We start from the raw sequence: 15,522 nt of genomic DNA, 5'->3' as shown, positions 1-15,522 counted from the left end.
CTACAGACACCAAACTCGGTACAAAAATTGTTCTTATCAAGACGGACAACTTTCTAATTCACAGTCATCAGCTACGATCAACAGGAAGTCAGCTATTTTGATTTGAATGTGGATTTTTTTTTAACATTTAGCTGTGAATTAATGCATACTGCTCAGAGGAGAGTAACACTATACACACCAAACTTTGTCTACATGATGCCAAAACATTTTAAACAACTTAAATTGCCAAAGGATTTTGGATAGCTTGAACGGTTTTGTCGTGGTGATTTTTTTAAATGACAGTAAAAATTTATTACAGTATACAGTATTAATTGTCCTGCATTTTTAAATTCCAAACACTTCAAAACCTTTTTTCATACAAAAAAAAAGTCATTCTGAGTAAATATGGATAGTTTCACGACTTTACAACACTGTATGGATAACAGAAAATTAAAAAACTGTCAGACATCTCATCTCACTCTGTCCATCTGTTTGAGTATTATGTGCTGAGACTTACATTGTCTGAGAGAAAATGCGCCCCTACAGGTTCAATTCCTTAAAGGGAAATTCGACTGAAAGGGAGGAGACTCTCTTTTAGTTTCATTTTTAAATCGGTTAAAATACAAAATAATACTTGGATTTAATTCACACTGACAAGCTAAACCAACATATATGATTATTACCGGGTCAGGGCTCATTAATAATTGATGTGTGGTCAGTGATACGTGAGAAACACGAGAGATGAATCACTGCTCTGAGCACCAGCGTGTGGAATGACGAGCTCAGAAAAACGAGTTTATTTTTGTTTTATAGCTTTAACAAATAAAATATTAAAGCGATATCACACAATTCACCAATTAGAACACACCAAGAGCTAAATTCAGATGTTTTTGAACTGTTTGTGTGAAAATGAAATATTCGCGGCTGCCTATCTGAAATCACCGCCTCCGATCAGCGCTTACAGTGTCACAAGTTCAAAACAAACGAATTTATTCTTGTTTAAGAGCTTTTTCAAATAAAATATTGCCATAAATGCACACAATACACCCATTATAACACAAGAGCTAAATGCAGGTGTTTGTGACCCGTTTATGTGCGCAAGACTACTTGAAAACGCGACTGGCAGAATATCTCTCGAGCTGCAGGATTCTGTCTTTCGTCGTACGAACGAACACATCAAGGACAAGATTATTTCAAAATACATAATAGCTTGGCGAATATAAACGAAAACAGCCACGTGGACATAAACTGTTAAGAAATAAATCTGAAGTGGATCTACTGGATTTGAATATTAAGTGACCGCATATACCAGCTGCTTCTGTCTTCAATTTTAATCTATATAAAAAATTAAACTCATTCATCTTGGCTGCTTTTTTAATATGTGTACGTATTTATTTATTATTTTGCTCTAACAAGACTTAATCTATATTTAATTAAATCAATTACATTTTATTTTACATTTGATTTGTCCATTTCTGCATCTGAACGCCTAAAAACCTAAAACATGCTCTATTATACTATTGTTAGCAATTTCTTTATCGTCCAATTTATCTGGTGTACACGCTTTTATTTTCATAATAAACTTGTTTGTTAGATTATACACAGTGGTCTATAATAGAGCTGTAGTCAAGTCCGGCTTTGTCGAGTCCAAGTCAAGTCCAAGTCCAGGACTAGTCGAGACCGAGTCAAGACCGAGTCCAAAGAGGTTCGAGTCCAAGTCAAGTCCAAGTCCAAAAGTTTCGAGTCCAAGTCCAAGACCGAGTCCAAATGAAAGAAAAAAGGGTCCTCTTCAAGACCACATACTTAAGTACTGATAATGTTTGTGATGCGAGAGAAAGCATATCTCCTATTCTAAGAAAATCATTTTACATTATTATTTGTAATGATCAAAAAGCATGTGCAAAGTAACAACTCTGTAGGACAGGGGTCTCCAAACTACATCCTGGAGGGCCAATGTCCTGAAGGCCTTAAAACAACTGGACGATTAGTGTGTCTAGTAAGAGCTTGAGTGTGTATAATTAGGGTTAAAGCTAACAGGGGCGTTAAACAAGATCCTGGGCCCTATGCATAGGCAGTCCTGATGGGCCCCCATGGCCCCCACCCATGAAAATATCCAGGTAAAAAATATATATTTCAGATTCATACTTTTCAAGGGCCCTCTCTTCCTTTGGGGCCTTGCTAATGAGTGGTTTTACCCCCAGTCCGACCCTGGGAGCTAAACTTGGATAAACAAACAAAGTTTGGAACTGTAAGGTCAAATAATTTTTATGTACTTTATTTTTTGTTGACATTATATCTGTGGTCAAAAATGTATATGACCATGCCTAATTGGCACAGTGCACAGACACACGCAAAGCTCTGGATATGACAAATGCGCGCAGCAAGGCTAGAATGGATACGTTTGGCTCTACTGGACATGCGCACGTCGAGCTCTGTCGGAAACAATCGACTACTCCAGCATGCATTAACCATAATGCATACATAGTGTTTGCAAGTACGACGTGAATTTTAGAATTACAATATTGCGTGGAGCTGTTACTATATGACCTTATGTTGCATGTCAAAATAAAATATGTAATGTAATAATTAGGGTTGTGCCTGAAGCCGAATGCTTTATTCGGAATGGCACGGATAATGGATTAAAAAACGAATAACGCTCAAGGAATAATTCTGCCTGAGTACTCGGCTGAAGCTGACAGAGTCTGGTGTTTGCTAGATAACAGGTGAGCCAGGGCATCAGCGCCAGAAGTGAATGAATGTAAACTTTATGAGTGAAAAGCGCGCAAATCAAACACCGCATTGTTGTCGCCTCTCTGTGCATCTCTCAGAAATCAGAGCGTTGCAAGTGTAATTTTACATATAATAATACATCATAGCTACACGTTATATTATTTGTATATATTTAAAAGGCAAATATTGAAAGCTTAGGCTACCATGATACGAATGAATGGAATAAGCACAGCGCGCTCAGCAATCAAAAAGACGCGCTGCGCGTCTCAGTCTCTCAAAAACCAAATCAGTTCTCTCTCAAGAGTAGGCTAATGATCAGCTTCGATACGGATACATTGTCTACTTGTCCTACATGTATTTACCTTTTGCTGGTTTGCGTGGAACAAACACATCTGTTTAGTGAAGTTCATTAACATTAAGACTCGCTCAAAGTTTTCTGCGTAATGAAAATGTGTGCATTGAATGGATTCAGTCGTGTTCAAATGATCACTAAACGTTTGTCATGACATCTCTCTGCTTGCATGATAAATATTATTTTAGAAATTAATAATTATTTCAGTTTAACACGACATACTTGTTCAGTGATAACTACGAAAAAATATATAAAAAGTCATAACAGTCTTATCAAGTAGGCCTAACTGTACGATGTTGTATCCGAATGCAGATAGGAAAAATTTTGTGATTTTTACAGATACAAATACTGGCTGTTACATGAAAATGTAAATATGTAATGTCATATATAAAATTTACATATGTAATTGTTGCATAAGGCTATACATTAATACGCGTTTATTGATTAAAAAAAGAGGCTATCTAGGTGTAGACGTAAATAAAACACAATCTAACAGGTAGAAAATTAAATTAGAAACATCTAAACTTTTCAGGTCGCAGTAAGTGCACCGCTGGTCATGCACATCCTTTCCCGGAACAATACTGAAAGCTAAGGCAAGATGAAGAAACGGATGATCATAGTTGTACAAGGATAGACATTTTTTAAATGAATCTATTAGCAGAGCTACTGCAAGTGATTTTAAGTGCTGGAATTCCATTTATTCTTTGCTGAAACTTCTGCGTCATCATGAAGAGCGGGTCATGGTTGCCCAGCAACAGCAGACGCCACTGGAGCGCAAGCGCAGGCTACAGTGCTTTGGAAATAAGGAGAGCAGCGCGCCTAGCGTTTTCCAGACGTTTTCAGTCGCGACATCATGCAAATGTGGTTTTGTTTTGAAGGAGAAATTTTTTATTTTATTTTTTTGCTGGACTCGGTCGAGACCAACTAGAAGACTTGGCGAGTCCAATGGCCAAGTCCGAGACAAGTCCGAGTGCAAATTCATCGAGTCCGAGACAAGTCCGAGACAACAGAAAAATGTCTCGAGTCCGGACTCGAGTCCAAGACCGGACTCGAGTACTACAGCCCTAGTCTATAATAAATATTAACAGGTTTTATTCAAGCTGTTTAGAATGAATGCAGTAGGCAAATTTTTTTAAATGTAAATCCAAAAAAAAAAAAAAAAGTTTAAATAAATAAAAAACATTGGAAAAAAATAACTGTTGTACTTTTTTATACATTTTGTATAATTTTATAGTTTATGCATTATAGTTATAAAAACAAATAAATTTAGCCACTCACATATAAATCTTAGGCCTTATCCTTTTTTGACAGTTTTAGGGATTTTTAAAAATCCTAAAAAACCTTATTTGTGCTGCAAATAATAATTTCAAATTAATTTGATACTGACCTCTGACATCCTGTGACATGATATTTATTTGAATTTACATAATCTCATGGATGTAACAGTAAATCTGTTCAGCTCACAGATCAAGACTAAGCTGTAATGAAAGCAGAACTTTCACAAATGCTTGTAGGTCAATAAAATCATTACAAAACATTTACAAATCATTTAAGGGATTTGATAACACTGTAAAATAATGTCTAATTTGTTAACATTAGCAAATGCATTGATAACACTTTATAATAACTGCACTCATTAGTAAATAGTCAGTTCATGCTTCATAAAGCCTTGTCCCAATATTAATAGTCAGTAGTAAGCAGTTTATAAATACAGCTATAAATAGCTTGTTCTTGGTTTATAAGCACATTTATTAAAAAGGAGAGTATAGGGTCAGTTATCTTCCTATGAAAAATAAAAGATAAAAATAAACAAACAACAACACAGATTGATACAGAACTCAGAAATGTTATTGTGGATTTATGATAAACTCAGCCTGTAAATGAATTAATTCTCCTCCAAGAAGACACAAGTAGTTCACACCAAACTGTTTTAACATGAAGCCATATACTGAAGATGTTAAATTGCGAATGGGTTTAGGATACCTTAAATGGTGTGGCCATAGCGATTTATTAAAGTAACATAAAAAAATACAATAGTTATTTTACTATATCTTTAAAATGTTTAATTCCAACTATTCATAATTTTTTATATACGTAGAAGTCATCATTTGAAGGAAGCACAGTAAGTTTCATAGCTTTATCATTTTCAAGAGCCAGCATAAAATTAAAACTATCATAATTTATAAATCAAGCTTGCAATTCTTAGTACCAATAATGGCCACCAGATGGAGCTATAGGATTACTTTTAAATAATTATTGTAGAAACGAGTATGATTTAAATCATTTATAGAAATCTTTCAAAGAAAAATAATATGTATTTTATGTATTTTACTGATAAAATAACCCTCACTTAATTAGAATAACAAGCTGAAGTATTGTGAACTGTATATTAAGAAATAATTCTTTATAGGCTTTATGGACAGATAAGTTTTGAGTGACTCTTGAAGGTTCAGCCCCACATCCTCTTTTACCACTGTTTAAAGAATTTATCTTACAGAACAGGTGCGAATGAATTTTGGATAGCTTGAATGGTTTTGTCGTGGTGATTTATTGAAATAACAGTAAAAAAGTAACAAGTAAATGTCTTTTATTTTTTTAAAGTGCAGCTTCTAAACACTTCAAAAAAATGTACACATAGAAGACAAGTCATTCTGAGGAAATATGCATAGTTTCATGACTATACAACACTATATGGATGATAGAAAATTAAAAAACTATCAAACATCTGATGTAACTCTGTCCCTCTGTCACTGTGGGTAATGTGTGTGTGTGTGTGTGTGTGTGTGTGTGTGTGTGTGTGTGTGTATGTGTGTGTGTGTGTGTGTGTAAGTGAATTAGGTGTGAAACTATCAGGGAGCATTTAGTCTCCAGCGCCAACATTTTACAGAACTGCCACTTTCCTGGAGTCTCCAGAATTACTCTGTGTCAGGTTCTGAGAGATCTAAGATTCAAAAAAAATATTTAATTAGAATACCATGAAGTATTGTGAAATACTATATATTAAGACTTTATATATAGGCTTTATGAACAGATTAGAGTGACTCGTGAAGGACCAGCACCACCTCCTCTTGTCCAATGGTTTGATGAATATATCTTCCAGAATCCGGGATTAAGATTTAGGAGCTCTTTTTTATTCCACCTCCTTTCCTGAAAGTCTGTCTTGCAGAATTGACTAAAAATTAATCTTCACATTAATTCCTAATTATTTTGCAATTCTTTTTGTCAGTTCTTCTTGACCTGTTTTTTTCTTCTTCTTTTCTGACCTCATGACCCAGTCAGCATTTTTTGTACAATGGCCAAGTCTTAACTTATCAATTTCTGTATTGCATTTGTGTTTGATATTTCTCATGGGCTTTACAGTTTGAGTTAAAACTCTTTTTTAGCGCATTTCATCTGTAAAAGAAAACATGCCCAATAATTCTGCACACATGAATATAAGGAGTTTTTCTCTTCCAGCTTTCCTGGACTATTGTATAGCACTCATAAATGATTAAATAAAAAATAATGGTAGTTATTAAGATTGATATGGTTTGGAATTGGTAAAATGTGCTTGGAAAAAAAATCACAATAAAACAATATTTTAATGTTTAAGTTTGGAATATTAACTGACATGAATGAATGCTATATAAATATTGTTCATGTTAACATAATGTTTAGAAATGAAATATTATTGTAAAGTGTCACTAAAGTTATATATATTGTTCTGTGAATGTGATTTTAAAGTCTTGATGATTCTGATTAACCCTTTAACTGCCTTATCCTTTAAAACCTCACTGCCAGAGGGATATTGTGAATGCATGTGCCCGCTGGGCACAGTTTACCTGATGCCACCGGGGTGGCGATGGCATTGGTGGCTTGAGCCCGCCATCGCTGCTTGCAGCTATATTTATTATTATTATTATTATTATTATTTTTTTCCAACGTCTCGGGGGCTTTTGGGGCCCTTAACGTGCTTAAAAAGTCTTGAAAATTGGCACACAGATTGGAACCTGCGGCCATTAGGGCCGGGCAGAGACTGATACACGGGCGTGGCACAGGGGCTCTACAGCGCCCCCTGGAATATGGAGGGCCATATATCATACATTCTTGCTCGTAGACGAATGAAACTCGGTACACATATAAATCTCATCAATCCAAACAACTTTTGTATTGCATATCATAGGCTCCGCCCAACAGGAAGTTGGCTATTTAGGGTTTAGTATTCAAATTTTTCGTCAAAGTTGTGGGGGCTTTTGGGGTCCTTAACATACTCAAAAACTCTTGAAAATTTGCGCACACTTTGGAATCTGTGGCCTTTAGGAGCCTGCAGAGGCTGGGACCCGGGCGTGGCACAGGGGCTCTACGGCGCCCCCTGGAACACAGTCAGAAATGTTGATGTATAGCTCACACATACTTGCACATATTCATATGAAACTCAGTACACATATAGATCTCATCGTGCCGAACAACTTTCGTATTGCATGTCATAGGCTCCACCCAACAGGAAGTCAGCTATTTAGAGTTATGTAAAAAGCGCATGCTCTGGAATTTGAAATACTTGTCATAGGTTTTTTTCTCGATTGCCGCCAAACTTGGTCAACATGATCTCAAGACACTGGGGATGAAAAATTGCCAGGGGATTTTTGATATCTCGAACGGTTTGCTCGTGGCGAGGCGTTGAAATTATGGCGAGAAATGAGAAACAGGAAGTGTCTAATACCGTCCACATACATTTCCTGATTTTAATCAAACTTCATCAGATTATTCGTTGTATGATGTCGATCGCATATATGTGACTATTAGGAGTCAAAGTTATAGCGCCACCAACTGGCAGAAGGAAGTGTGTCATTTTCAAAATGATTTGAATTCAGCATCTTATTATTACTCGATTTGCTTCAAACTTCATCAGAATAATGTTAAAACAGAGCCGATATAAATCTGCAAGGGGGATATTGATATCTAAAAAATTGTTGGCGTGGCAACATGTCAAACTGGAATACTTCTCAGGTGATTTTGAGGCAAATAACATACTTAGAATTTCACAAAACTCTGAACACACATCAGTATTTCTGATAGGAACTTAAATTGTGAATGGATTTTGGATAGCTTGAATGGTTTTGCCGTGGTGATTTTTTTAAATGACCTTACAAAGGGAATCATTATTGTATTTTTAAATTGCAGCTTCCAAACACGTCAAAGAATTTTTTCATACAGATGAAAAAGTCATTCTGAGGAAATATGCATAGTTTAACGACTTTACAACACTGTATGGATAACAGAAAATTAAAAAACTCTCAGACATCTCATCTCACTTTGTCCCTCTGTTTGAGTATGTGTGCTTAGACTTCCATTGTCTGAGAGAAATTGCGCCCCTACAGGTTCAATTCCCGAACTTTTACTTTCACTTTTAAATCGGTTAAAAATACAAACAAATACTTAGATTTAATTCACACTGACAAGCTAAACCAACATATCTGATTATTACCGGTTCAGGGCTCATGGATAAATTATTTCTGGCCAGAGATACGTGAGAAATAGGAGAGATGAATCACCGCTGTGACCACGAGCGTCTGGAGTAAAGAGCTCAGAAAAAACGAATTTATTCCTGTTTTAAAGCTTTTAAAAATAAATTATTACAGCGATATCACACAATCAACCAATTAGAACACACCAAGAGCTAAATTAAGATGTTTTTGAACTGTTTGTGTGAAAATGAAATATTTGTGGCTGCCTATCTGAAATCACGCCTCCGATCAGCGCGTACAGTGTCGAGCTCAAAACAAACGAATTTATTCTCGTTTAAGAGCTTTTTTAAATAAAATATTACCACAAATGCACACAATAAACCCATTGTAACACATCAAGAGGTAAATGCAGGTGTTTGTGACCTGTTTAAGTGTGCAAGACTATTTGAAAGCGCGACTGGCAGAATAACATATATCTCTTGAGCTGCAGGTTTCTGTCTTTCGTCGTACGAACGAACACATCACGGACAAGATTATTTCAAAATACATAATAGCTTGGCGAATATAAACGAAAACAGCCACGTGAACATAAACTGGATCTACTGGATTTGAATATTAAAGTGACCACATTTACCACTTGTTTCAGTCTTCAATTTTAATCTATATAAAAAAGGAAACTCATTCGACTTGGCTGCTTTTTTAATGTGTGCGTATTTATTTATTTATCTTTTTATACATTTTGTATAATTTCATAGTTTGTGTATTACAATTATAAAAACAAAAATAAAATTAGCCACTCACATAGAAATAGCTTAGGCCTTAACCTTTTTCTGACAGTTTTAGGTATTTTTAAAAATCCTAAAAAAAACTTATTTGTGCTGCAAATAATAATTTCAAACTCATTTGATACTGACCTATGACATCCTGTGACATTATATTTATTTGAATTTACATAATCTCATGGATGTTACAGTAAATCTGTTCAGCTCACAGATCAATACTAAGCTGTAATGCAAGCAGAACTTTCACAAATGCTTATGAGTCATTTAAGGATTTGATAACACTGTAAAATAATGTCTAATTTGTTAACATTAGCAAATGCATTGATAACACTTTATAATAACTGCACTCATTAGTAAATAGTCAGTTCATGCTTTATAAAGCCTTGTCCCAATATTAATAGTCAATAGTAAGCAGTTTATAAATACAGCTATAAATAGCTTGTCCTTGGTTTATAAGCACATTTATTAAAAAGGAGAGTAAAGGGTCAGTTATCTTCCTATGAAAAATAAAAGATAAAAATAAACAAACAACAACACAGATTGATACAGAACTCAGCAATTTTATTGTGGATTTATGATAAAATCAGCCTGTAAATGAATTCATACTCCTCCTCATACTACTCCATACTCCTTTTTCAACATGATGCCAATATACTGAGATGTTAAATTGTGAATGTATAGTACCTATAATGGCCACCAGAGGGAGCTATAGGATTACTTTTAAATAATTATTGGAGAAACGAGTATGATTTAAATAATTTATAGAAATCTTTCAAATAAAATAATATGTATTTTAGGAATTTTACTGATAAAATGACCCTCACTTAATTAGAATAACAAGCTGAAGTATTGTGAACTGTATATTAAGAATAATTCTTAATAGGCTTTATGGACAGATTCGTTTTAAGTGACTCTTGAAGGTTCAGCACCACATCCTCTTTTACCACTGTTTAAAGAATTAATCTTACAGAACAGGTGTGAATGAATTTTGGATAGCTTGAATGGTTTTGTCGTGGTGATTTTTTGAAATAATAGTAAAAAAGGAACCAGTAAAAAAAAGTGCAGCTTCTAAACACTTCAAAAAAATGTACACATAGAAGACAAGTCATTCTGAGGAAATATGCATAGTTTCATGACTATACAACATTATATGGATGACAGAAAATTAAAAAACATACATCTGATGTCACTCTGTCCCTCTGTCACTGTGTGTGTGTGTTTTAAGTGAATTAGGTGTGAAACTATCAGTGAGCATTTAGTCTCCAGCGCCAACATTTTACAGAACTGACACTTTCCTGGAGTCTCAGAATTACTCGGCGTCAGGTTCTGAGAGATCTAAGATTCCAAAAAAATATTTAATTAGAATACCATGAAGTATTGTGAAATACTATATATTAAGACTTTATATATAGGCTTAATGAACAGATTAGACTGACTCGTGAAGGAACAGCACCACCTCCTCTTGTCCGATGGTTTGAGGAATATATCTTCCAGAATCCGGGATTAAGATTTAGGAGCTCATTTTTATTCCACCTCCTTTCCTGAAAGTCTGTCTTGCAGAATTGACTAACATGTATCTCTGGAGCTGCAGGATTCTGCCTTTCGTCGTACGAACGAACACATAACGGACAAGATTATTTCAAAACACATAATAGCTTGGCGACTATAAACGAAAACAGCCACGTGAACATAAACTGGATCTACTGGATTTGAATATTAAAGTGACCACATTTACCACTTGCTTCTGTCTTCAATTTTAATCTATATAAAAAAGGAAACTCATTCGACTTGGCTGCTTTTTTAATGTGTGCGTATTTATTTATTTATCTTTTTATACATTTTGTATAATTTCATAGTTTGTGTATTACAATTATAAAAAACAAAAATAAAATTAGCCACTCACATAGAAATAGCTTAGGCCTTAACCTTTCTCTGACAGTTTTAGGGATTTTTAAAAATCCTAAAAAAACCTTATTTGTGCTGCAAATAATAATTTCAAACTCATTTGATACTGACCTATGACATCCTGTGACATTATATTTATTTGAATTTACATAATCTCATGGATGTAACAGTAAATCTGTTCAGCTCACAGATCAATACTAAGCTGTAATGCAAGCAGAACTTTCACAAATGCTTATGAGTCATTTAAGGATTTGATAACACTGTAAAATAATGTCTAATTTGTTAACATTAGCAAATGCATTGATAACACTTTATAATAACTGCACTCATTAGTAAATAGTCAGTTCATGCTTTATAAAGCCTTGTCCCAATATTAATAGTCAGTAGTAAGCAGTTTATAAATACAGCTATAAATAGCTTGTCATTGGTTTATAAGCACATTTATTAAAAAGGAGAGTAAGTTATCTTCCTATGAAAAATAAAAGATAAAAATAAACAAACAACAACACAGATTGATACAGAACTCAGAAATTTTATTGTGGATTTATGATAAAATCAGCCTGTAAATGAATTCATACTCCTCCTCATACTACTCCATACTCCTTTTTCAACATGATGCCAATATACTGAGATGTTAAATTGCGAATGGGTTTAGGATAGCTTAAATGGTGTTGCCATAGAGATTTATTAAAGTAACATAAAAAAATACAATAGTTATTTTACTATATCTTTACAAATTTTCATTCTAACTCTTCATAATTTTTTATATAAGTAGAAGTCCTCATTTGAAGGAAGCACAGTAAGTTTCATAGCTTTATTTTTTTCAAGAGCCAGCATAAAATTAAAACTATCATAACTTATAAATCAAGCTTGCAATTCTTAGTACCTATAATGGCCACCAGAGGGAGCTATAGGATTACTTTTAAATAATTATTGTAGAAACTAGTATGATTTAAATAATTTATAGAAATCTTTCAAATAAAATAATATGTATTTTAGGAATTTTACTGATAAAATGACCCTCACTTAATTAGAATAACAAGCTGAAGTATTGTGAACTGTATATTAAGAATAATTCTTTATAGGCTTTATGGACAGATACGTTTTGAGTGACTCTTGAAGGTTCAGCACCACATCCTCTTTTACCACTGTTTAAAGAATTAATCTTACAGAACAGGTGTGAATGAATTTTGGATAGCTTGAATGGTTTTGTCGTGGTGATTTTTTGAAATAATAGTAAAAAAGGAACCAGTAAATGTCTTTTTATTTTTTTAAAGTGCAGCTTCTAAACACTTCAAAAAAAAAAAAATATGTACACATAGAAGACAATTCATTCTGAGGCATATTTCCTCAGAATGACTGGTCTCATGACAATAGTTTCATGACTATACAACACTATATGGATGATAGAAAATTAAAAAACTATCATACATCTGATGTCACTCAGTCCCACTGTCACTGTGGGTAATGTGTGTGTGTGTGTGTGTGTGTGTGTGTGTGTGTTAAGTGAATTAGGTGTGAAACTATCAGAGAGCATTTAGTCTCCAGCGCCAACATTTTACAGAACTGCCACTTTCCTGGAGTCTCCAGAATTACTCGGTGTCAGGCTCTGAGAGACTTAAGATTCCAAAAAATGATTTAATTAGAATACCATGAAGTATTGTGAAATACTATATATTAAGGCTTTATATATAGGCTTTATGAACAGATTAGAGTGACTCGTGAAGGACCAGCACCACCTCCTCTTGTTCGATGGTTTGAGGAGTATATCTTCCAGAATCTGGGATTAAGATTTAGGAGCTCAGTTTTATTCCACCTCCTTTCCTGAAAGTCTGTCTTGCAGAATTGACTAAAAATTAATCTTCACATTAATTCCTAATTATTTTGCAATTCTTTTTGTCAGTTCTTCTTGACCTGTTTTTCTCTTCCAGCTTTCCTGGACTATTGTATGGCACTCATAAATGATTAAATAAAAAATAATGGTAGTTATTAAGATTGATATGGTTTGGAATTGGTAAAATGTGCTTGGAAAAAAAATCACAATAAAACAATGTTTTAATGTTTAAGTTTGGAATATTAACTGACATGAATGAATGCTATATAAATATTGTTCATGTTAACATAATGTTTATGAATGGAATCTTATTGTAAAGTGTTACTAAAGTTATATATATATATATATATATATATATATATATATATATATATATATATATTGTTCTGTGAATGTGATTTTAAAGTCTAGATGATTCGGATTAACCCTTTAACTGCCATATCCTTTAAAACCTCACTGCCAGAGGGATATTGTGAATGCATGTGCCCGCTGGGCACAGTTTACCTGATGCCACCGGGGTGGCGATGGCACTGGTGGCTTGAGCCCGCCATCGCTGCTTGCAGCTATATTTTAGTATTCATATGAGACAGATACAAATGCTATGGTGAGATTCCACCACACACATTCCACACCTCATGCTTCATGTTTGCAAATGTTGATAGTGTCGAGAGAGAGAGTGAAATATGTGTGTAATGCACTGTAAAATTAACACATCGCAGGCACATCGAGTGTATTCCTGGTGTCCAGACTGTCTGGTGTCAGTCAGAGTATTACTACATACTAGACACACACAGACGCCACACTTTCTAGCTGTTGACTGTCATGGATCCATATTAAGGACTATGTCTTCATTTGATACACAACAAACATGTTTAAAACAGAACAGGCCTATCCTCTATATCTGATATCAATCTGAGTAAATATAACCTGTACAAGTCAAAGAACTGCTAGATAAAAATACACGGTCGCTAAACAGTTTAGGGACTTTAGCACAACAAGACAGTGCCGGCTAATAAATTAGCTTGCTTATATATAAGATCTAATTCAAACATCTATTTACTGTATGTAGATGAAAATGAATTGATTTTGAGATTATTAAGAATAGCTTGATGTGTTTTACAGGTGAAAGTGTCCTTCTTCAGAACACAGATCAGCGGAGATCTTCATCATGAATACAGGTAAGTCCAATATTTGTGTAAATTTTTTTACATTATAAATGTCTTTATGGTTTACAATTTAACAAGTTAATGCATCCTTGGTTAAATAAAAAAAATAAAACATTTGAATGGTAGGTAATCATTCATCGTTTCATTAAGTTTTTGCATTATCTTTGGTGCAATAATGTTGCATTAACAATGCATGTGCTTTGCTTTGTGTTTGTTTTGCATGTGTGCTTCTGCGTGTGCATGTGCAAACAAACATACTCCAGATAACGGAGGTTATGCTCATAAAAGAGCATCCCTGTCGCTCACTCTCTGGCCTGTGAAGAGGGTCCAGAGCTCACCCAACCTGTACACTGCTGCAGGTATCAGTAATGGAGCAGGGCTATCTAAGACACAGATCTTTAAAATAGACTTTCTAGAAGGTGTTATCTCATTTTGCTTAACGTTGTTTCATCTGCCTTAGTTATTTAAATGCATTTTCTCCCTGGTGTTCTATTTGCGTTGTTAGTTTGTTTTACATGTGTTCACTACATCTGTTGTGTTCCATATATGTCATGCTACATTGGTTTATTTTTTCTTTTTTTTCTAAATTTTTTTTATGAATCTTTTTATGGTCTGATGAGATGAGAACAGAAGTATTAGATTAAGGATCTTCCATGTTGTCAGTATACAGTATATGATCAAATTTAAAAGGAATAATTTGAAAGGCCAAATAAAAATTTCCTGTTTAATATGTTTTACTTTCTATTATACATAGAGTACATACTGTAAATGTTTAACATCTTTAAATTAAGCCTGTCAATTTACCAAGTTAATTTCAGGTCGTTATATTAATTGGGTCTTATCCCATATTTAAATGTAGTCATATGGTTTTTTTTTTCAGAGCATTTTAAGAATAAAGTTAATTTGTTTACACTTTGTAATCGATTGATAGCCCTAAATTAAATAAGAGCTTTTGATGCAATAATAATATACTATTGAAAACATAGCTTTCTCAATTTTCTCAAAGTTTTCTGATTGAATGTAATCTATTCAAATTAAAAATTTGCCTTCTGAATTAAAAAAATAATGCTCAGTCTGCAGTCAGCTAGCTATATTGAATCCAATGTGTTGTAGAGTGTTCAGGTTTAAATTAAATCAATAAAACCATTTACCTTTTCAAAACACAAACACACACTCAATGATATTTTAACGTAAAAATAAAAAGACTAGCTGCAATTTTTCTGTGCTGATTGTTACAAGGATCCAGGCATTTTCTCGGTCATATTCTGCTGGTTATGTGAGTCTGATGAAAAAAGTGACATGCTGTCAAGACCTTCCAGAGATATGACAA

General features: G+C 34.0%; 1 protein-coding gene across 3 annotated transcripts in view; it reads left to right on the top strand.

Annotated features, from left to right (window-relative positions):
• LOC127948652 (sorbin and SH3 domain-containing protein 2) overlaps positions 1–15,522 on the top strand; it is a 92,320-nt gene that overhangs the window by 37,269 nt on the left and 39,529 nt on the right. For all 3 annotated transcript variants that reach the window (XM_052545238.1, XM_052545240.1, XM_052545239.1), the window contains exon 2: positions 14,149–14,204. In XM_052545238.1, coding sequence (XP_052401198.1) covers positions 14,195–14,204 — 10 coding nt within the window. In that variant the 5' untranslated portion in view covers positions 14,149–14,194. The remainder of the gene's footprint in view (positions 1–14,148; positions 14,205–15,522) is intronic.

Source organism: Carassius gibelio, chromosome B1, assembly GCF_023724105.1.
Source record: "Carassius gibelio isolate Cgi1373 ecotype wild population from Czech Republic chromosome B1, carGib1.2-hapl.c, whole genome shotgun sequence".
NCBI classification, from domain to species: Eukaryota; Metazoa; Chordata; class Actinopteri; order Cypriniformes; family Cyprinidae; genus Carassius; species Carassius gibelio.
This window is presented reverse-complemented; position numbering and strand designations above follow the sequence as displayed.